A 17076-nucleotide genomic window follows, 5' to 3' on the forward strand; every position below is an offset into this window, starting at 1 on the left:
GATGAGGGACCTTCAGGAGAAGGATCTTGGATTTGCCCCGATAAACAATTACACGCGTATCAACTGATGTATTTGCACGCGTAAATGGGCTGGTTGTTTCCACAAAGCGCCGTGGGAGCCGTGATCCGTGGAGTCACTGCAGCTGCGGGGGCAGCCGCTTGAGCTCAGAGACCCAGCCTTCCCCCTTCCCGCTCCGTGCAGCCTCTGCCAGGGGAATCCCGAGGCTTTCCCGGGCCAGCCAACAGAGTCCCTCCAGCGCGTCCCGGGTCTTTCCCGGAGCCTCCTGCCATAGGAACAGCCTCAAAGCTGGCGGGTAAGCAAGAAATAAAACAAACAAAAAAAAAAAAAAAAATAGAAAGGAAACTGGCTGGACCTTCCATTAAAAAAATGCACTAAAAACCAAACCAAACAAAACACGAATGTGCGCCTGAATGCTTTCACGATGAGGGAAAAAAAAAAAAAAAAAAAAAAAAACAAATTGTGAAACGAACCTCTCGCACAGCTGCGATCTGGGCTAAACCGCTCAGCGCCGGCTTTCTTTCCGGGCTGCTCTCCAGGCGGCGCGGGAAGCGAAAACGTCCGCCGCCTCCGCCTAAAAAAAAAAAAAAAAAAAAGAAAAAAAAAAAGCCCGCAGGCTCGCTGGCTCACGCAAGCGGCAGTGTTTCCCTTCCCCCGCATGGCGGCGCTTAGGTATCGGCGGAAAACGGAACGCCGGGGGGGAGGAGGAGGAGGAGGAGGGATGGAGGAGGGGGAACGGGGGCGGCCGGGGAGGAGGCGGGGAGGTGGGCCGGGGGAGGAAGCGAGCCGCGCGGCGGCGGCGGCGGCGGCGGAGGCGGAGGCGGCGGGGGGGAAGAGGAGGAGGAGGAGGAGGAGGAGGGGTGAGCGGGAGGCGGGGGTTGGAGCGCCATAATCTCTCGCCGGCCGTCTGTCTGCCCGCGCCGCGGACTGAATGAGTAATAAGGCCGGGCGAGCGGCGGGAGGACGGGAGGAGGACGGGAGGAGGACGGGAGGGAGAGGCTATTACTCGGTGAGGCCGCGCTGCTCGGGCTCGCTCCAACCTCGTTACGCAAATTACCGTGAGAGCGGCGCGGCAGTGGGTCCGCTAATGGAGCGTGCCGCCGGCTTCCGCGCCCTGCCTCCTCCCCCCTAATACATCTAATACATGCACTTAATGGGTTAGAGGCTAGAGGGAGACATCCACCGGGGAAGCGCCATTACTCTCTCTGTTTATGTCCCGCACAAACACGCGGGAGCGTTCGAGCGCAGCCAGACTTCGCTGCAATCAGCCGACACTAATAACAAATACTTCCGTTTTTTTTTTTTTTTTGCCCTATTTCCGGGGGAAGGGGAGGAAAGCCGACGAAGAAAGAGCAATGAAACGTACGCGTGAAAGTGTCAAACGCCCGCTAGTCGGGTGGTAAACACCTTATATACTGTTATAATCACACGGGGGTGGGGAGGGAGGGAGGGAGGGGAGGGGGGTGTAATCCCCCCCGACACCCCCACCCCGGAGAACCGTAGGGGGAGGTCTGATGGGGAAAGTTGTTTATTAAGCCAATTATTTCTTTTAATTAGGCTAGGGCGGTCATCTATGCATTTCTAGGGCGACGTTTACGCATTGCCCGCGCGTGGAGTTCCCAGGGAGATATACGGCCGTGACGTCACAAGCGGCGCCACGGGTCTCGGGTTATTTCCGATTCATCGATAAAGGTGTTTCCTGCGCCCTTTTTTTTTAACACGCCGATCACGTTACGGCTGATCTGCCTTGCCTTCCTGCCTTGCCTGGCTGCCTGCCTGGCGTCGCAGAGCCGCTCTGGAGGCGCGCCGCCGCGGACGTGGAAAACGATCACGCCGGCCGCCCTCAGACGCCTTTAAATCGATGAAAAACAATCACGCTTTAACGCGCCGCTCGGTCGGGAAGCGTGGAGCGGGCGGGCTGCGGAAGCTGCACGACACACACACACACACACACACGCGCACGCACACACACACACATGCACACTCTTTCCAGCAACGTGCACGCATGATGACAAGTACTAGAGGTCCCATTCAGGCTGGCTGTTCGTGCGTCGCATCCCCTCCCCCCCCACTCCGCGCACCCGCCCCCACGCCACCCCACCACCACCACCACCACCACCACCCCACTCCCACTCCACCACTTTCGCTTCCTCCACTTTCCCTTTGAAGCCCGCGGAATGATGATGACACCCTCCGTAATCAGCGGATGCCGAGCTCCCGACATGACACACAATCGAGAAATCCTTTCCTACGGATCCAGGTTCCATTGTTGCGTTCACGCAACACGCGTCGTCTGAGGGATGGCGGGGGGGGGAGTGGGGCTGGAGGGGGGGTGCGTGATTGACAGCCCGTGGAGATAGAAGAGCAGAGTCGTTTCTATCTGATCTCTTGCGCGTTTGTTCCGCTGACCTGCTTCTTTCTGGCAGGATCTGGGATCAGCTGAGCCCCTCTGTTGTTGTTGTTTGGTGTTTTTTTGGGTGTGTGTGTGTGTGTGTGTGTGTATGGCTTCACTTGTGATGTAGCCCATGACGCAGTATACTCGCCAGTTTTTTTTTATGATTGAGGGATGTGGGTCGAAGTTGATATAATCCCATTATATCTGTGAATCTATTGTACACCACTATTTCTGCATAATGTCGGTCATGATTATTCATCATTAATCATCATGCAACCTTCCTGTTCTACATCCAGAAAGGTCTGTTTGTGTGTGTGTGTGTGTGTGTGTTGCCACGTGCTTGCATGTAAATGTGTGCGCATACATGTGTGAATGCGCGTTTCCAGGACAACGAAGAAGAAAAGGGACAGTTGTTTGTCTCCCTGTGTTTGTCCGGCACCCCCAAAGCAAACACGCTGTGTATGGGGAAAGCGGTGAAAGAGGCCGTGAGCTGCCGGTGCTGGTGGGGGGGTTATTTAGGGGAGCTCCCTCAACCTCACACGGGGGCTAAACCGCTGATGTCACACGGGGGAGGCAGATGGTCCGTCATGTTTCCGACGTTATGATCTGCGCTATCTACAAAAACAAATTTTGTTTACTCGTGGGACGGCGCAGTGGCACAGCGGGGAGCTATTCCGCCTCTCAGCAAGAAGGTCCCCGGGTCGATTCCGACTGGAGGCCTTTCCGTGTGCGCTTTGCGTGTTCCCCGCGTGTTCACGTGGGTTTCCTCCCACAGTCCAAGCACATGTGGTGGGTTCACTGTCCTGACTTGTGAACAAGAGGTTAAATAGTTGTCTTTCTGCTTTTCCCTTCAGCGGTCGCCACAGCCAATTGACCTTCTCGATCTAACCCTTTTCTCCGTATACTTCTCTCACGCAGATGAACTTCATGTCCTCTTGACCTCCATCCATAAATTTTTTCTTTAGGCTTCCAACCCTAGCATCCTTCTACCAATACATTCGCTATCCGTACACATCCAAACCATCCCAGTCTGGCTTCTCTGAAACATCTGACGCGCTGTCCCTCCGATGGACTCGTTCCCGATGCAACCCGTCCTCGTCGCTCCCAAAAAGAAACCTCAACGTCTTCATCTCTGTTACCTCCAGCTCTGCCTCTTGTCTTTTCCTCACTGCCGCGGTCTCCGAACCACACAGCTTCGCCGGTCTCACCGCTGTCTCCGTGTGACATGTGGAATTGGAGACGTGAATGGTTGTTCGTTTCTATATGTGGCCCTGCGATCAACTGGTCGCCGGCTCGCCCAACGACAGCCGGGAAAAGCAAAAGAGAGTGCAGAATAAGCGGTACGGATAACGTATGAATAAATGTTTACCTGGGATGACAATAATTTATCGATTTTACTTTAGCAGGGTACTTCAATGTTTCTGCTCAAACAACGGACCTAAGTAAGTACAACTTGATGGCGCTTTATACCTCTGCTCGCCTACATTCCGGGAGGAAATACTTTCAACAGTGCCTCATTTATCTTGAACCATAGTGTTCCTGTAGGTACGTTTTAAATGTCACTCTTTTGCTTACACTTGGGATCGTTTAACATTTTGGGATTTTTACTTTTATGAGGCTAATGATACAGATTCTTCATTTGAACTTGGAGTTGTTGTTGTAGGGGCGGTGTCGGAATGTAAAGAGACGATTGAGAAAAACCAAGAGGCAGAAGTAGGCTCGGGTAGACACTCGCCCAGCAGGTTTTACCGTCGGGTGTTCACATGCCCCGTTTCTTGCCCAACGACAATTTTTTGCACATTAGCTCATGCGGCGGTACAGGACGTGCTGCCATATATGACTTGCGTGGAGTATCGTTTGCGCCATCTTCCTGTGCCGATTTCTCCGTCTGTTATGCAATTCCTCGAAACTCATCTCCCCCGTGTAACATTGGCCTATTTTAATCTTCTGACACGATTAGATTCCCAACCAGAATACATTTAGTTGATGGCCACAGAGTGAAAAACACGTCTCAGCCAAAGCTCAGATTTCAGAGCGAGCACTGCGTGTACTGCACGGTGCGCTGTGTGAACGTTGGACTATTTCTGATGTAGTCTTGAGTGGGAGTCCCCCCTGTTTACCAGCAGCTATAGTTAGAGTAGTGAGTCCTGCTGGATGCTGGCTGCAACAGCAGTTTGTTTTAGTGTGTTTTCAGGCGTTGGTTGCTAAAGAAACGCTGGAGACAGACAGCGCAGACACACCTGGTCCTGTAATTGCATTACCCAGGCAACATGACAAAGCTTTACAAGCTCATTTTACTGCATATAAAAAAAGGTAGAAACTCGTCCCTTCAAAAACTCACAGGAAGATCCAACTGTTAGAATTAAGTTTTACAATCAAGCTTAGATTTGTCAACTAACCTGTTGGTATATATCTCTGTCCTCACGTGAATTATAAAAAAACGCTTCTTATTTTTTTATTCTTAATTCCTCAGTAAATTCCAATTCAAAAAGAAACAAAACTGCTGTCTGAATTGGGAAACACTCTTATAATCAGCAGAACTCAACAATAAAGTAGAGGATAAATGATTCAAAATGTCCCTAAAAAATTTAGAATAGTTTTTTTCGACTGTTTATCTACACAGCACACCATAGGTTAAAATATACATATATATATGTGTGTGTGTGTGTGTGTGCGCGTTTCTGAGTGTGTCATATCATCGACCCCCTATATAAGCTAGCTCGGGGGTCAGGAACCTTTTTGATTGGGAGAGCCATAAAAGCCAAATATTTCTAATTATATTTCATTGAGAGCCATATGGTATTTTAATGTATAATAGATTACATACGTCTTACTTTTAATCTCTGGTGCTGCATGGATTTGTTCAAAGTACAGCTTTATATTTGACCGTTTCATTGATGCAATTTTATCATTGCATATTAGACATAGCGCAGATCCAAATACAAATTCTTCCGTCCACGCAGCCTGGAATGCACGGTAATCATCGTCTTTTTTTCTTTTCGCCATCTTTTCCGTTACATGGGTTGAAGCGGATAAACTAGTTGGCTATCTGGTAAAATAATTTCTTCACCTTTAGCATGACCCGGACGTGCTCGGAAGCTATTGGTTCCCGACCCAATCAACGGGTGATCCCTGAAATTTATCTTCGAAACTAGTTTTTGTTTACTTTAAAATGACGCAGTTTTACGAAGAAATATCACAAGCGTTTTAAAATCAGTTCCAAAGTGACATTTTTTTTTTAACTCAAAGTTGTCTGGGAGCCATATGCCGTCACCGGAAGGGCCGTATATGGCTCACGAGCCATAGATTCCCTACCGCTGAGATAGCTTCAGGTATTAAATGTACCTCTCTTTTTAAGTACAGTGTTACATAAACTCTTGTAAATCACTCTGACTTGTCAGATTTTACAGTTCACCCCTTCACTCGGGAGGACCTGAAACTAACTTACTGCTCCTCTTTAATGGTCGGGGAAAGAATATTCTGTAAAGGGACCAGGGCAAGGGAAGGAAACATAATATTCAGCTGAGGTGTGTGTTCTGATGGTGACACCTTATTACGCTGCCAGGCTGCAGGCGTTGCCCACTTGAATTCCTGGAAGGTCACAATCCCTGAGTCCAGACATCTGCAGACGTGGATTTCAGATCAGGGATTATAAAGCGGACGGATCGCAGACCCCCCAAAATGTTACAGATCACTTAAAAACAAATTACAGTGGAGACCTGCTTACTGGTAACTAAGAGTGGATTGTGCATCAGTTCCCACGGGGGAGGGACGAGGGCTTAGGCTTGATAAACACCGGTTATATAATTCAAGGCCACGCGTCAAGGTGGGAGCAAGAGAGAGAGAGACAGAGAGGTTATCCTGAGAGAAGATGTCGGTGCATCGTGAAAATGATTTTTAAATGATTCCAAACTGTTGTTTAAATCGCGCAGCGCCGGTCTAAATGAGCCAGTCGTTGAACTTGAGCACAGCGTATAAGTGTAAGTCTAGAGAATAGAAATGAGGCTGTAAATGCTCACTGATGTCTTGCCGATTAGTCTGATTCCTTCACCACTCATTTCACTAATTGGGAATTATTGATGATTTCCTGTAACAATTCTAAAACGGTCCTGAACAAGGAACAGTGCAGGGAACGGGAGAGAAACTAAGCACCTCTGGCTATGTGCTTGGGCGTTTAGCTTGAGTCAGTATATTCTAAGGCCTAATATTTGTCCCAAACATTGTCCTGTTTACTGGACTGCAGGTTGTTCAAGCTTCAAGGGCTAATTACTCCTCGTACTTTTCACATGTTTTATTTATTCATTTACATTTAATAATGCATGCCTTATGATTACACCTGCATCTGCCTCCATGGTATACAGCCGGTCATAATAAAGCTTAGATCACTTCGCCATCAACCTCCCCAGTTACATCTACATACAGGACAGTCTCAGAAAATAAGAATATTGTGATAAAAGTTCTTTGTCTTCTGTAATGCAATTAAAAAAACAAACATTACATTTTCATGATATTCTACTATTTTGAGATAGAATTTTTGAGTTTTCTTAAGATGTCAGCCATAATCAGCAATATTAAAATAATAAAAGGCTTGCAATATTTCAGTGGATTTGTAACGAATCCAGAATGTATGACATTTTTGTTTTTGTAATTGCGTTACAGAAGATAAAGAACTTTATCACAATATTCTAATTGTCTGAGACGGACTTGTAACGTTCTAAAAAAAAAATCAGCTTTGGGAAATGGGACAATTTGAGACAAGCGCGCGGGTAATTTCTCCTCGAGCAAATTGTACCGTGGACCCAAAGATCGACCTTGTGAATGAGAGAACGTGTGACATAAACGACCCAAATGAAAACATGGCGTGAGAAGCATCTCGGTGAGGTGCGGGAAAGCGCCGAGGCCTGACGCATTACCGCCGACGCCTGCCCGTGTCGTGCATAAACATCCAATCTGGTGGTTGCGTCAACTAAAGTACTGGAAATCATGTCACATCAGCAGCTGCCGCAGACCCAGTGCCTCCACAAGTATTTGAGAATTCACATCCATGAATTTGAGCCTCGCTCACACGAAAATGTGCTTAACTCGGGTCTCAATGGGGAGACAAGAATCCACTTGTTGTCTCTCGGTTTTCTATGAATGCCGGCCAACAGCGGCCCGCTTATTGGTCGAGCCGCCACTAGTCCCGCCTCTGATGGAGGGAACGGCCCTCTGATTGGCTACACTGATGGGCTGATGGTTCGCCTTATGAATATTCATATTCGGTTCGGGGCCTCACCCTGTTCGCCCGCCGCAAGGTCTCATCGGCAGGGAATGTGGTGTAATGGCAGCCAGCCTCTTACCGGAAGATAAATCATACGCGGTGTGCCACATTACACGGTGAGTTAAGTTGGGGATGAGACGTCGTTGAGCAGCGAAGGCGGACTGACAGCTGTTGTGCGTAATTGCGCGCATAAAGCTGTTAGCGTTCGCAGCTATGCATATAGCAAGTGATGGCAATCTGTTCCCACTGCGGGGGGAGACGGGTGAACCCACGCTCGCCACGATTTGTAGCCACTCCCCGTCGGTAGACGTGCCAACTCTGTCTGTCTTCCTCTGCTCTGCGTTATTCCAGGTGGGTCGGCTTCGGTTTCATCAGCGGCGGAAGAACTTGACAAACAGGTTGAGGAGAAACGCACCCGACCGGCGTCTGCACCTGGCTATATAAGAGCGCACATTCTGGCCAGCCCTGCAGAAAACTCCCCAAGTGTACACACATTGTCGAAGGCGGAGGGAGAAGTCAAGAAACCGTAGCCGATTAGCACGATTTACAAGGCAGCCAATCCTTTTCCGCAGCGCAACAGACGAGCCGCCGCTTCTCTTAAGCCGATCAGGGCTGAATTAAAGCGGGACACTCGGCGGGGAGACGAAAACCAGGAGAGAGAAGGAAAAAGAGAGAGAGAGATAAACCCGACGCCTGCGAAAATGATGTCGTCGCTGCCCGAAACGCCGAACCAGAACTCCCTGTTCAACGCCATGAACCGCTTCATCGGAGCCGTCAATAACATGGACCAGACCGTCATGGTGCCAAGCCTGCTGCGGGACGTCCCGCTGGACGAGGACATCGAGATGAGCTCCCTAAAGTCGGACGTGGACGAGGGGGACATGTACAGCTACTACCAGCTGCTCAAGTCCATCCGCAGGGACATCGAGTGGGGGGTCCGCTGCGCCGCGGCGGACGAGATGCGCAAGGAGAGCCTGCGGATCACACGCAAGAACTCGTCCGCCTCCACCTCCTCCGTCTCGTCGTCCGAGGACGACGACGAGGAGGACGATGACCTGCAGAAACAGTTCCAGTACCACCTGACCGGACTGCAAGGGGTGCTGTCCAAGCTCACGGTGCAGGCCAACTCTCTCACCAAGCGCTACAAGCAGGAAGTTGGCATCTGAGGACACTTGAAGCCCACGCAGCGTTCTGGGACTGGCTGAACGGCTTGCTGCTGCTATTGTTACTACTGATGACATTTAAAGGCAAACATTTGGATGGTAGAGAAACTGGCGGCTTTTATTTCTTTTCTTTTTTTTTTTTTTTTGTTGTTGTTGTCTGTCAAATGGTCCACAAGGTGTTGGCCTGCCCTGTGCTACGATTTTTGGATGTGTTGGTCCTGAAAGAATCTGGGTACTTGACACCAAAACTGGTATATTTGCACTCCTCGGTGTTTGCTTAAACACGGGTGGAACATATTTAAGCATTTAATAATAATAACTTAATAATTTATTACCTCACGCCGTGTGTCTGAAAGCCAAACGTTATTTCAAAGTCAAAGAAGAAGAGTGCCGAATGAATTTTTGGACGTTTCCGCCGAACTGGCTCCCGGGGGATGAGTCACTTCCTCTGCGCGGTGCTGATGTCAGTGTGTTCGGATGGATTCGTCCGCGATGACCACACTCTTTCCTCTCTGACGTGTCTGTATCTTTAAATGATGTCTGAAGGAAGGAGGCAGATGCTGGGAATAGCTGCCGATGATCTCCCGGCGTCCTACATGGTCAATGAACTGGAAGCGACGGATAATTCTTTCTCGTACAGAATAATGAGGGTTTCCATGAGACTTGTTGTTCTTTTGCTGTTTTTAAAGGTATTATTTTGAATGTCCCATCTGCCAAAACAAGAAAGTGCTTTTGTTGGCATTTTCTGTACCTTCTTTTAGTATCTACATTCTTTGTTGCTGAAATAAACTTTTGCACAAACCTATTCTGTTTGTTTTGTATTTTACTTACTTTTTCTCCATTCAGCATATATTGTCATGATCACACATCTTCAAAACTCTACCTTTCCAACTAGACTTGATCCTTGTTAAAATCATCGGTGGTGAAACTTTCAGCACATTCTCGTTATTCTATGTCATTGATTTTAGCTGCAGCTTGAATAGCGAATACATGTTTCTTTCAACTGGTGCTAAAGCAAGGCAATAATCATCATAGCGGGGTAAATCTGGCTCTACAGGATATACGGGCAACATATTTGAAATAGCATTGCCCTCTCTGTTGCTTGGAAACATTTCTTACATTTGTTCCTTCAGCTCTCGATTCTTAGTTCATTTTGAATGGCTAAGGCCTCAGACACAACCTGAACCCTGAGAGTAGGTTATAAATTATCAGTTGATTTACCTTAATTTCCAATACCACTTATCCGGCCTGGATTAATTCCAAATGCTTAAAACACTGGTTGGTTTTTATAACGCCTACCTAGCCGGCTCCCCCTTCTCTTAAGTGGCCAAAAGTGCTTGGAGCACAGTTGAATTATTTGCATGGTTGTTTTTTTTTTGGTACATTAATGGCCTAGTTTCTGCCACAAAAACATCTGGGTCATGAAGGTATGGTACAAGATGGCCAAAGATATGTGTTGAATTTCATCTGTCGTGTTTAGAGGGAGGGGTAGATGCAAAATTACCTTCACAGTGTGGAATTTCAGTTGTCAGTTCAGCTTCTGAAGTGTAAACCACTCAAACTGTGAGGCGAATCAACCTGTTTTCAGAATGAACCTATGAAACTTCAAAAGTGTTTTTTTCCACCCTTCCCTTTCTCTCACCTGGACTTGAAAAAAGATATGCCCCTGTGTAATCAAAGAATCCAATTATTTATTTGAATTTCCATTTTTTTCCACTTTGAGGAAGTTTGTTTGTTGGTTGTTTTAGTTTATCTGTAATCTTCAGTTGGCAAGGGATTTAAAAAATGTTCGATTAATCCGAAAAGGGAAATGGGTGCAGCTGTACTATTTATGTGACAGGTCATACAGGAATAACATAAACTTCCGGTCTTTCCTGCTTTCTACCCAACACCTAATGAGAAAAGATAAAGTGTAACTACGAAACCTGATGAACAATTTGTTATTTTCAAAAACAGTGAGCACTCGGGACATTTTACGATACTTTAGTCATAGTAAAATGTGTCTTTAATTCAATGATCTCCCGTCTAATTGTCATCATAGAATACTTTGATTTCTTGAGGATCCAGAACCTGTGGCTGTTTATTTAACTCGGATAGTTTACATGAATTGTCTTGATTTTTAGGAGTGTTCATCAACCCTTAAACCGACGTCAACGTATGAACGGGAGAGGCGATCAGTAAAGTTACAAGCAAATGTGTTGTATGAACCTCAGAGCCCTTTTGGGTTGTGAAGAAGCGAACAAATGAAGTCAACTGTTTTTAAGGGATTCAGATCAGAGTTAAGCACAAGTGCATGCATGATGGGACTACATAACAAGCATTGTACTCTGCAGGATATTGCAGTAGAAGCTATTGTGATTTTATCAGTATTATAGACTTACACTATACAAGCAAAGTCAAATTACTGACCAGCTTGTAAAACACACGGTTTTAACTTTTATTGGTTTGTCTTGAAAATTCAGAGAAATTTAAAAACACAATGAAGGATGTTTCAAGGCACGGGAAAGGGGTGGGTTTTTCCAAGTTTATGTGGTAAATTACAATATTTGGGAAGCTTTATAAACCCTCATTAAACAAATGACTCGGTGCTGCACTAAGAAGGTCAGATAAAACGGAAAAAAGGGAATCGGAAATTTTGTTAATTAATTAATTTGGACAAAAACATACCAAAAAGGAAATACAGCATGTAGACATCGACAAGTACTCGTCTTCCAAACCTTTTTGTCCTTCCTTGCGCACAGTAGAAACAGGAAGTACAGCTAAAGCCACAGCGCATCCTGAAATTAATGGAGATAAAGTTGTCTTTTTGTTTTATTCAAGTCACCGTGAGGGGAAAATGGAAAGTGAAAATTTAAAGTCAGATAGTAACGACTCACGTTGTGTGTTTTTTAATACACATTCGGAAGACTATCGATGCGTAAGTAGCTAACTCCACTGCCAGTTCAGCTTGAGCTTCCCAAATAATCAGCTAGTTAGCTTAATGACGCTATTTGTTGTCTTTCGCAGCTTTGTCATTTTTTCCCCAAACCAAAATATTGCTACATGCCAGCTTTTAGGCCAAGTGGTTTTTCGAAGTCGATGCTCATTTAACTGTTTAACTTTAATGTCAAAACTGGCATTACACTTATGGCATTGACTTGTTTTTCACCACCTAAATTTCATGTTATATTTTCGTTATATATCGTGTTGCTTATAAAAGCGTCAGGCTGGAGTATCCGCTATCCAGGAAGACGCAGCCAGTAGTTTGTGCGAAAGAAGAGCAAATTTCGAAGTTGGTCACCTTGAATCAGTCAGAATTTTTATTTGGGTGACTGAGAAATTTCATGAGCCCATGTGTGGCAAGTGCATAAATAGGCATTTAGGGTTAGGGTTACACCCTACATTTAAGTGGCTCACAAATGTTCCAATAGTATTCATTGACAATGATCATATTTAAACCTTGGGTCAAGTTGGAGTGTTTTCTTGGAGTGTGTCTTTTTTTTTCTTCAGAAGTTCTCAATCATCTTACTACCACTGCATATGCACTGCATACAAGGATTATTCTTTGTTATCATGCCACTCACACATGTAAAATGTGCACCTTAACAGCCTGTGTCAGCAGTGCTGTGATCCAAGACAAACGACTTCCAAACATTTGAGCCCCCACTCTTGTTTATTCTTAAAAGGATGCACATATATATTTTTTGTATATTAGTTACCTGCTGTTGACTCAAAGTAATAAACAAGGTATTATAAATCTTTTGGCATGCAATCATCTGGCATGTCACTATAATGTCATGGTTTGCTATATTGCCTTCAAAGGCCTTATGCTGCTATGAGTCTCTCCTTATTGTGTTCACACCAACAGGAGCACGTTACAATATGGTGCTGTACAATATTAACTAGAATATATCCACAAAACATTGAAAGCACATGAAGTGGATGCTGTAATCTTCACATTAGGTAACTTCCAAGGACTGTAAATAGTGTTTAATGTGAAAGTGATACTGATTCCACACCCTGATGATTTGCCCAGGAGACCTATGTCTTCATTTTTGTATTGTTCCTTTATTTTCCAAATAAGTTACTCAGGATTTGCATAATTACTTGTTGGTCAACTGAAGACTGCTGTTGAATCAACCCCTATAATAAAAGTGCATTTGAATACCATGACGGAGGTGTCTGTGCCCCTTACATATCACAGGCGGAAAAAAAAACCTATACCAAAGATAGAACAAACAGTTGACAGTCCACCTTGCATGAAATATTTATTTAAAAATGCAGGGTGTGTTTAAGCCCCTCCTGTTGGCTCATTTAGGATGTGTTTATGTAAACATTATTAAAAAATTGAGTATGGGACAAATTGAAGATTGACTGTAATGTTGGCCCCTCTAAAATCTATTTCAAAAAATACTCAATTTCTTTCCAAATCAGTAAATACTCTATATAAATGTTAAAAATACATTTGATATATTTAATAAAAATGCTTCCTATAAGGCTCTGTTTTATTTTTATCTGCCTTGGACCACACAGCTCACTGCGATGTTTTTCAGAGGTAAATAAATGTTATCAGGCCGATGAAGAGGTATTCATTGTGTGTGGGGAAAAATACACAGCAGCAACATTGCAAAGCTGATTGTGCAGAAATACCTCATGCCATGCAAATACAAGACTGCCACAGCCTCCCTTTGTTTCCCCAGAGTGCACAGCACATGGCGTACTCATATAGTTCATTCTCATCATTCCTTTGTTTTTGTTCTTCGTTTTTCTCGTCTCTCTCTGAGTAGCTCTCAGATCATTTTCAAGTTGGTTTAGTTTAAGGCTTTAGTTCCTCTTACATATCAGTTTGTCAAGTTCAGGTAGGCACACAAAACTTACATTTATGAAAAACACACATGGATGTTTTGTTGGTACAATGAAACTTTGCTAAGTTTTCTAAATGACAACTTAGCACACACAAACAGCACTGAGATCATTTTAACTGCCTGCTCAGTCACTTATTTTGGCAAAGCATCATTTCAATAAGTGCAATACTGTTTAATATTCACAAAAAAGCATGTACACTGAATGTATGATTTTTTTTCATTTACAGGTCACAGTATTAATGGTAAAACGAGCCACAGGAACCTTCTCCCTCATGGGATGGTGAATATTACCTTCAAATGATCTATTTTTAAATAATTCTTTGTACTGACTTATTCATGTTTGTTTTAGTTTATATCACAGTTATAGTTGAGCATACTATAGACATACCATATACCCTGTGATATTGCTTTTTAACATGTCACATTTTCTATTCAAGTGAATTTGAAATAAATCTCTTTAATTCTGGAGGAAGTCTATTAGCTCCGAAACAAATGTAATGCTCAAGGGGAGTGATAAATACCCTTCTTGTAAAAAATGTAATACCCAGCTTCATTTAGTTTTGTTCGAGTATGCGTTGCCTGGTATTGAACTTATGTGTCAACAGCCTGTCAGACATATTTGTTCAATTAAGTGACAATAAATAACATCTGCAATATTCATAATGATGTTGAATTAGTCCAAATGCTCTAATGAGATGTAATGCATTCAACATATCACCAGCCAAAAGAACAGAAACGTTTTAGGACATCATGATTTGGAAAGCTCCTACCTGACATTCTGTCAATATTACTGGTGTTTGTCCTCCTCAGCTGCTATCTAAAAGACATTGGTTTCATGTAAATTATTTTATTGTAAAAAAAGATTGGATTCATCATTTTTTTGATTCATCATCGTTACAGTTGTCATGACACACTCATGTAGAGCCAAGCCATTGCATCAGCATTAGAGCAATGTCTGGTCAGGCCTCTTCAGATGTCTGGTTTAAAAAAAGAAAGAAAAAACTCGCTTGTTTCTCTCCCAACAGTGTTTTCATGCTGTTTGTGATCTGGCTGCTACGAAGGTATCACTCTCTGGCTCAGGTAAATTTACTCACCAGTGTTCCAAATGTTGACACTTTTTAGTTGCGTTTTTTTTTTTTTTTGCTTGGATGCCACAGGAAGTATGTTCAATTAGCCACGGCAAATCTTGGCATAATTGAACCCAGTTAAAATGCACAGATTAATCAATTGTTGAGCTAATTGACTCATAGTTGTTTTGTGATAATGACTGCAGTCTTGTGCTTTTCTCCCTCTCCTGATGAAGAGGATTGCATTATACTGATTAAACAAATATGCGCTAAATAACATTAATTCGTTTTTTCCAACCCCCCTCCCCCCTCCCCATCCCCAGCAATAAACTTCCATCCAATCTAACGGTTCTTCAGTGTTCATGTTTGCAGCATTGTGGGTCTTGTTTTTTTGTATTTGAAGCCGGTCCTGCAAGTCTGTCAGGTCAAGCGGCACTCCAAGTTATCCCCCTTATCTGAAGTAAATGACAGCTTAACACCGGGCTCTGATGGATCCTATTACCTCTGGACCAGGTCACAGAGAGTGCCCCTGCTTCCTCCTGCTCTTCTTCCTCCTCCCCCTCCTGCTCACACCACATAAACCCCCTGCTTGCCTCCATCCCTTTGCAAAGGTTATCCATCAGTCAATAATCTAAAGTGTTCTCTGTTCCTCCTGCGATCTCTTTCAGTCGCCCAGCCCCTCCCCCACCTCCTGCCTCAGCGAGGTTATTGTCAGACAAAAATTGATAAAGCATGAGTCTTATTTGTGCTTCTCTGTATTTTTTTTCTTCGTTATATGTGAAACATCACATTTTAAGTGAATGTATTCCTACCTCTGTGGCATTTTCAGAGTTGTCACCTGGGACTTCATATATGCAAGGTTGTCAGGGTTTGATCCATAATTTTCCCTTCTCTTGATGTGAATGAAAATGCACTGGTAAATTCAGCAGTTTTGTTTTGTTGTAGAATCCGTTTTTGTATTTAATTGCATGTATTTCAAATTCAAAGGGTCTCCGAAATACTCCTGTTATATCACAAAATTTAAAATAGTTTTACCATAGCTTCAAAATATCCTTCGACAGGGCATTTTATTACTTCATTCAACAATATCTTATCATTTTTACCACATGAATGCATAAATATGTGGTGTTCAGCACAACTGATTTCACAGAATTCCGCAACACTGGTGCATTCAAATTATTAAGATGAGACTTGAGAATATGAAGTAAAAACGGCAGATTTTGGCAATGACTGGCTCAGAGACACCATGTTGAGAAAGCTTTACACTGACCGACTGACTCACTATAGTTAGGGGCTAATTTTTCTTTTCTTACTCCATAAACATCTTCACTTTCATGAATTGTGTCCTGTGTATTCAGAGGTGGCGCCAAGCACCTGGAAAAACTAGAAACTAGCAAGCCATATCAAATTATAGTGCAGGGACTGACATTAAAAGCTCTGAAGAGAAATTCAAGAGACTTACAAATTACAAGTTGGAGTCCCATTAAAACGATCCATCCATCCATCTTATCCCACTTATCTGGGGTCGGGACACAGAGACAGCAACCTAAGCAGAGACCAAGACTTCCGTCTCCCTGGGCAGTTTGTCAAGCGCTTGCTGGTTCTTCCCCCGGGCCTCCTCCTCCTGGAGGGAAATACCTGGAACACCTCACCAGGAAGGTGTCTTGGAGACGTCCCAACCAGATACCCGAGCAGCTTCATCTGGGTCCTCTTGAAGTGGGGGAGCAGATTTACTGGCTCTACTCTGAACCCATCCTGGATAGCCAAGCTTCCCAACCTATCTCGGAGGAAACTCATTTCAGCCACCTTCCTCAGTGATATGGGTCTTTTGGTCACTAGCCACTGCTTTTGATCATTGTGATCATAGATGAGGGTAGGGACGCGGATTGAGTGGTAAATTGAGAACTTCACCTTTTGCTCAGCGCCTTCTTTACCACAACAGACTGATGCAGAGTCCGCATTATTTTTGACTCCACATCCATCCGTTTGTTGAATTCCCGCTCCATTTTTCCCTCACTCGTGAACAAGACCATAGATATTTGATGTCCTCCACTTGGATCAGGATCTCCAACAAGGAGAGGGCCGTCAACCCTACTCTAAAGATCACAGTTGGATGAAGCCAACAGAACCACATCGTCTGCAACAAGCAGAGATCCACGTCTGAGGCCAGCAGCATCCTGATTGTGCCTAGAAATTCTGTACAGGAAGATTATTAATAGAATCAGTGATAGAAGGGGGCCCTGGCAGAATCTGACCCTCACAGGAAACTAATACAACTTACTGCTGACAATGCGGAACAGACTGTGACATTGGTGGCACAGGGGCCAAA

The 17076-nt window shown here is 44.6% G+C and overlaps 2 protein-coding genes across 5 annotated transcripts in view; both read left to right on the top strand.

Moving 5' to 3' along the window:
* Positions 1 to 7647: 7647 nt before the first annotated feature.
* Positions 7648 to 9641, top strand: LOC147234533 (mid1-interacting protein 1-B-like). Its single transcript, XM_086145033.1, has 2 exons — positions 7648 to 7789; positions 8025 to 9641. Exon 2 carries the CDS (start codon positions 8375 to 8377, stop codon positions 8837 to 8839), a length of 465 nt encoding a protein of 154 aa, XP_086001159.1. The 5' UTR covers positions 7648 to 7789; positions 8025 to 8374; the 3' UTR covers positions 8840 to 9641.
* Positions 9642 to 11575: 1934 nt separating this feature from the next.
* LOC147234534 (cyclic AMP receptor 1) overlaps positions 11576 to 17076 on the top strand; it is a 66537-nt gene continuing 61036 nt past the window's right edge. For all 4 annotated transcript variants that reach the window (XM_086145029.1, XM_086145031.1, XM_086145032.1 and 1 more), the window contains exons 1-3: positions 11576 to 11753; positions 13908 to 13960; positions 14706 to 14760. In XM_086145029.1, coding sequence (XP_086001155.1) covers positions 11673 to 11753; positions 13908 to 13960; positions 14706 to 14760 — 189 coding nt within the window. In that variant the 5' untranslated portion in view covers positions 11576 to 11672. The remainder of the gene's footprint in view (positions 11754 to 13907; positions 13961 to 14705; positions 14761 to 17076) is intronic.

The sequence above is a fragment of the Fistularia commersonii genome, chromosome 4, assembly GCF_037954325.1.
Source record: "Fistularia commersonii isolate RoL2024-O1a breed Wild chromosome 4, RoL_Fcom_v1.0, whole genome shotgun sequence".
Taxonomy (NCBI): Eukaryota; Metazoa; Chordata; class Actinopteri; order Syngnathiformes; family Fistulariidae; genus Fistularia; species Fistularia commersonii.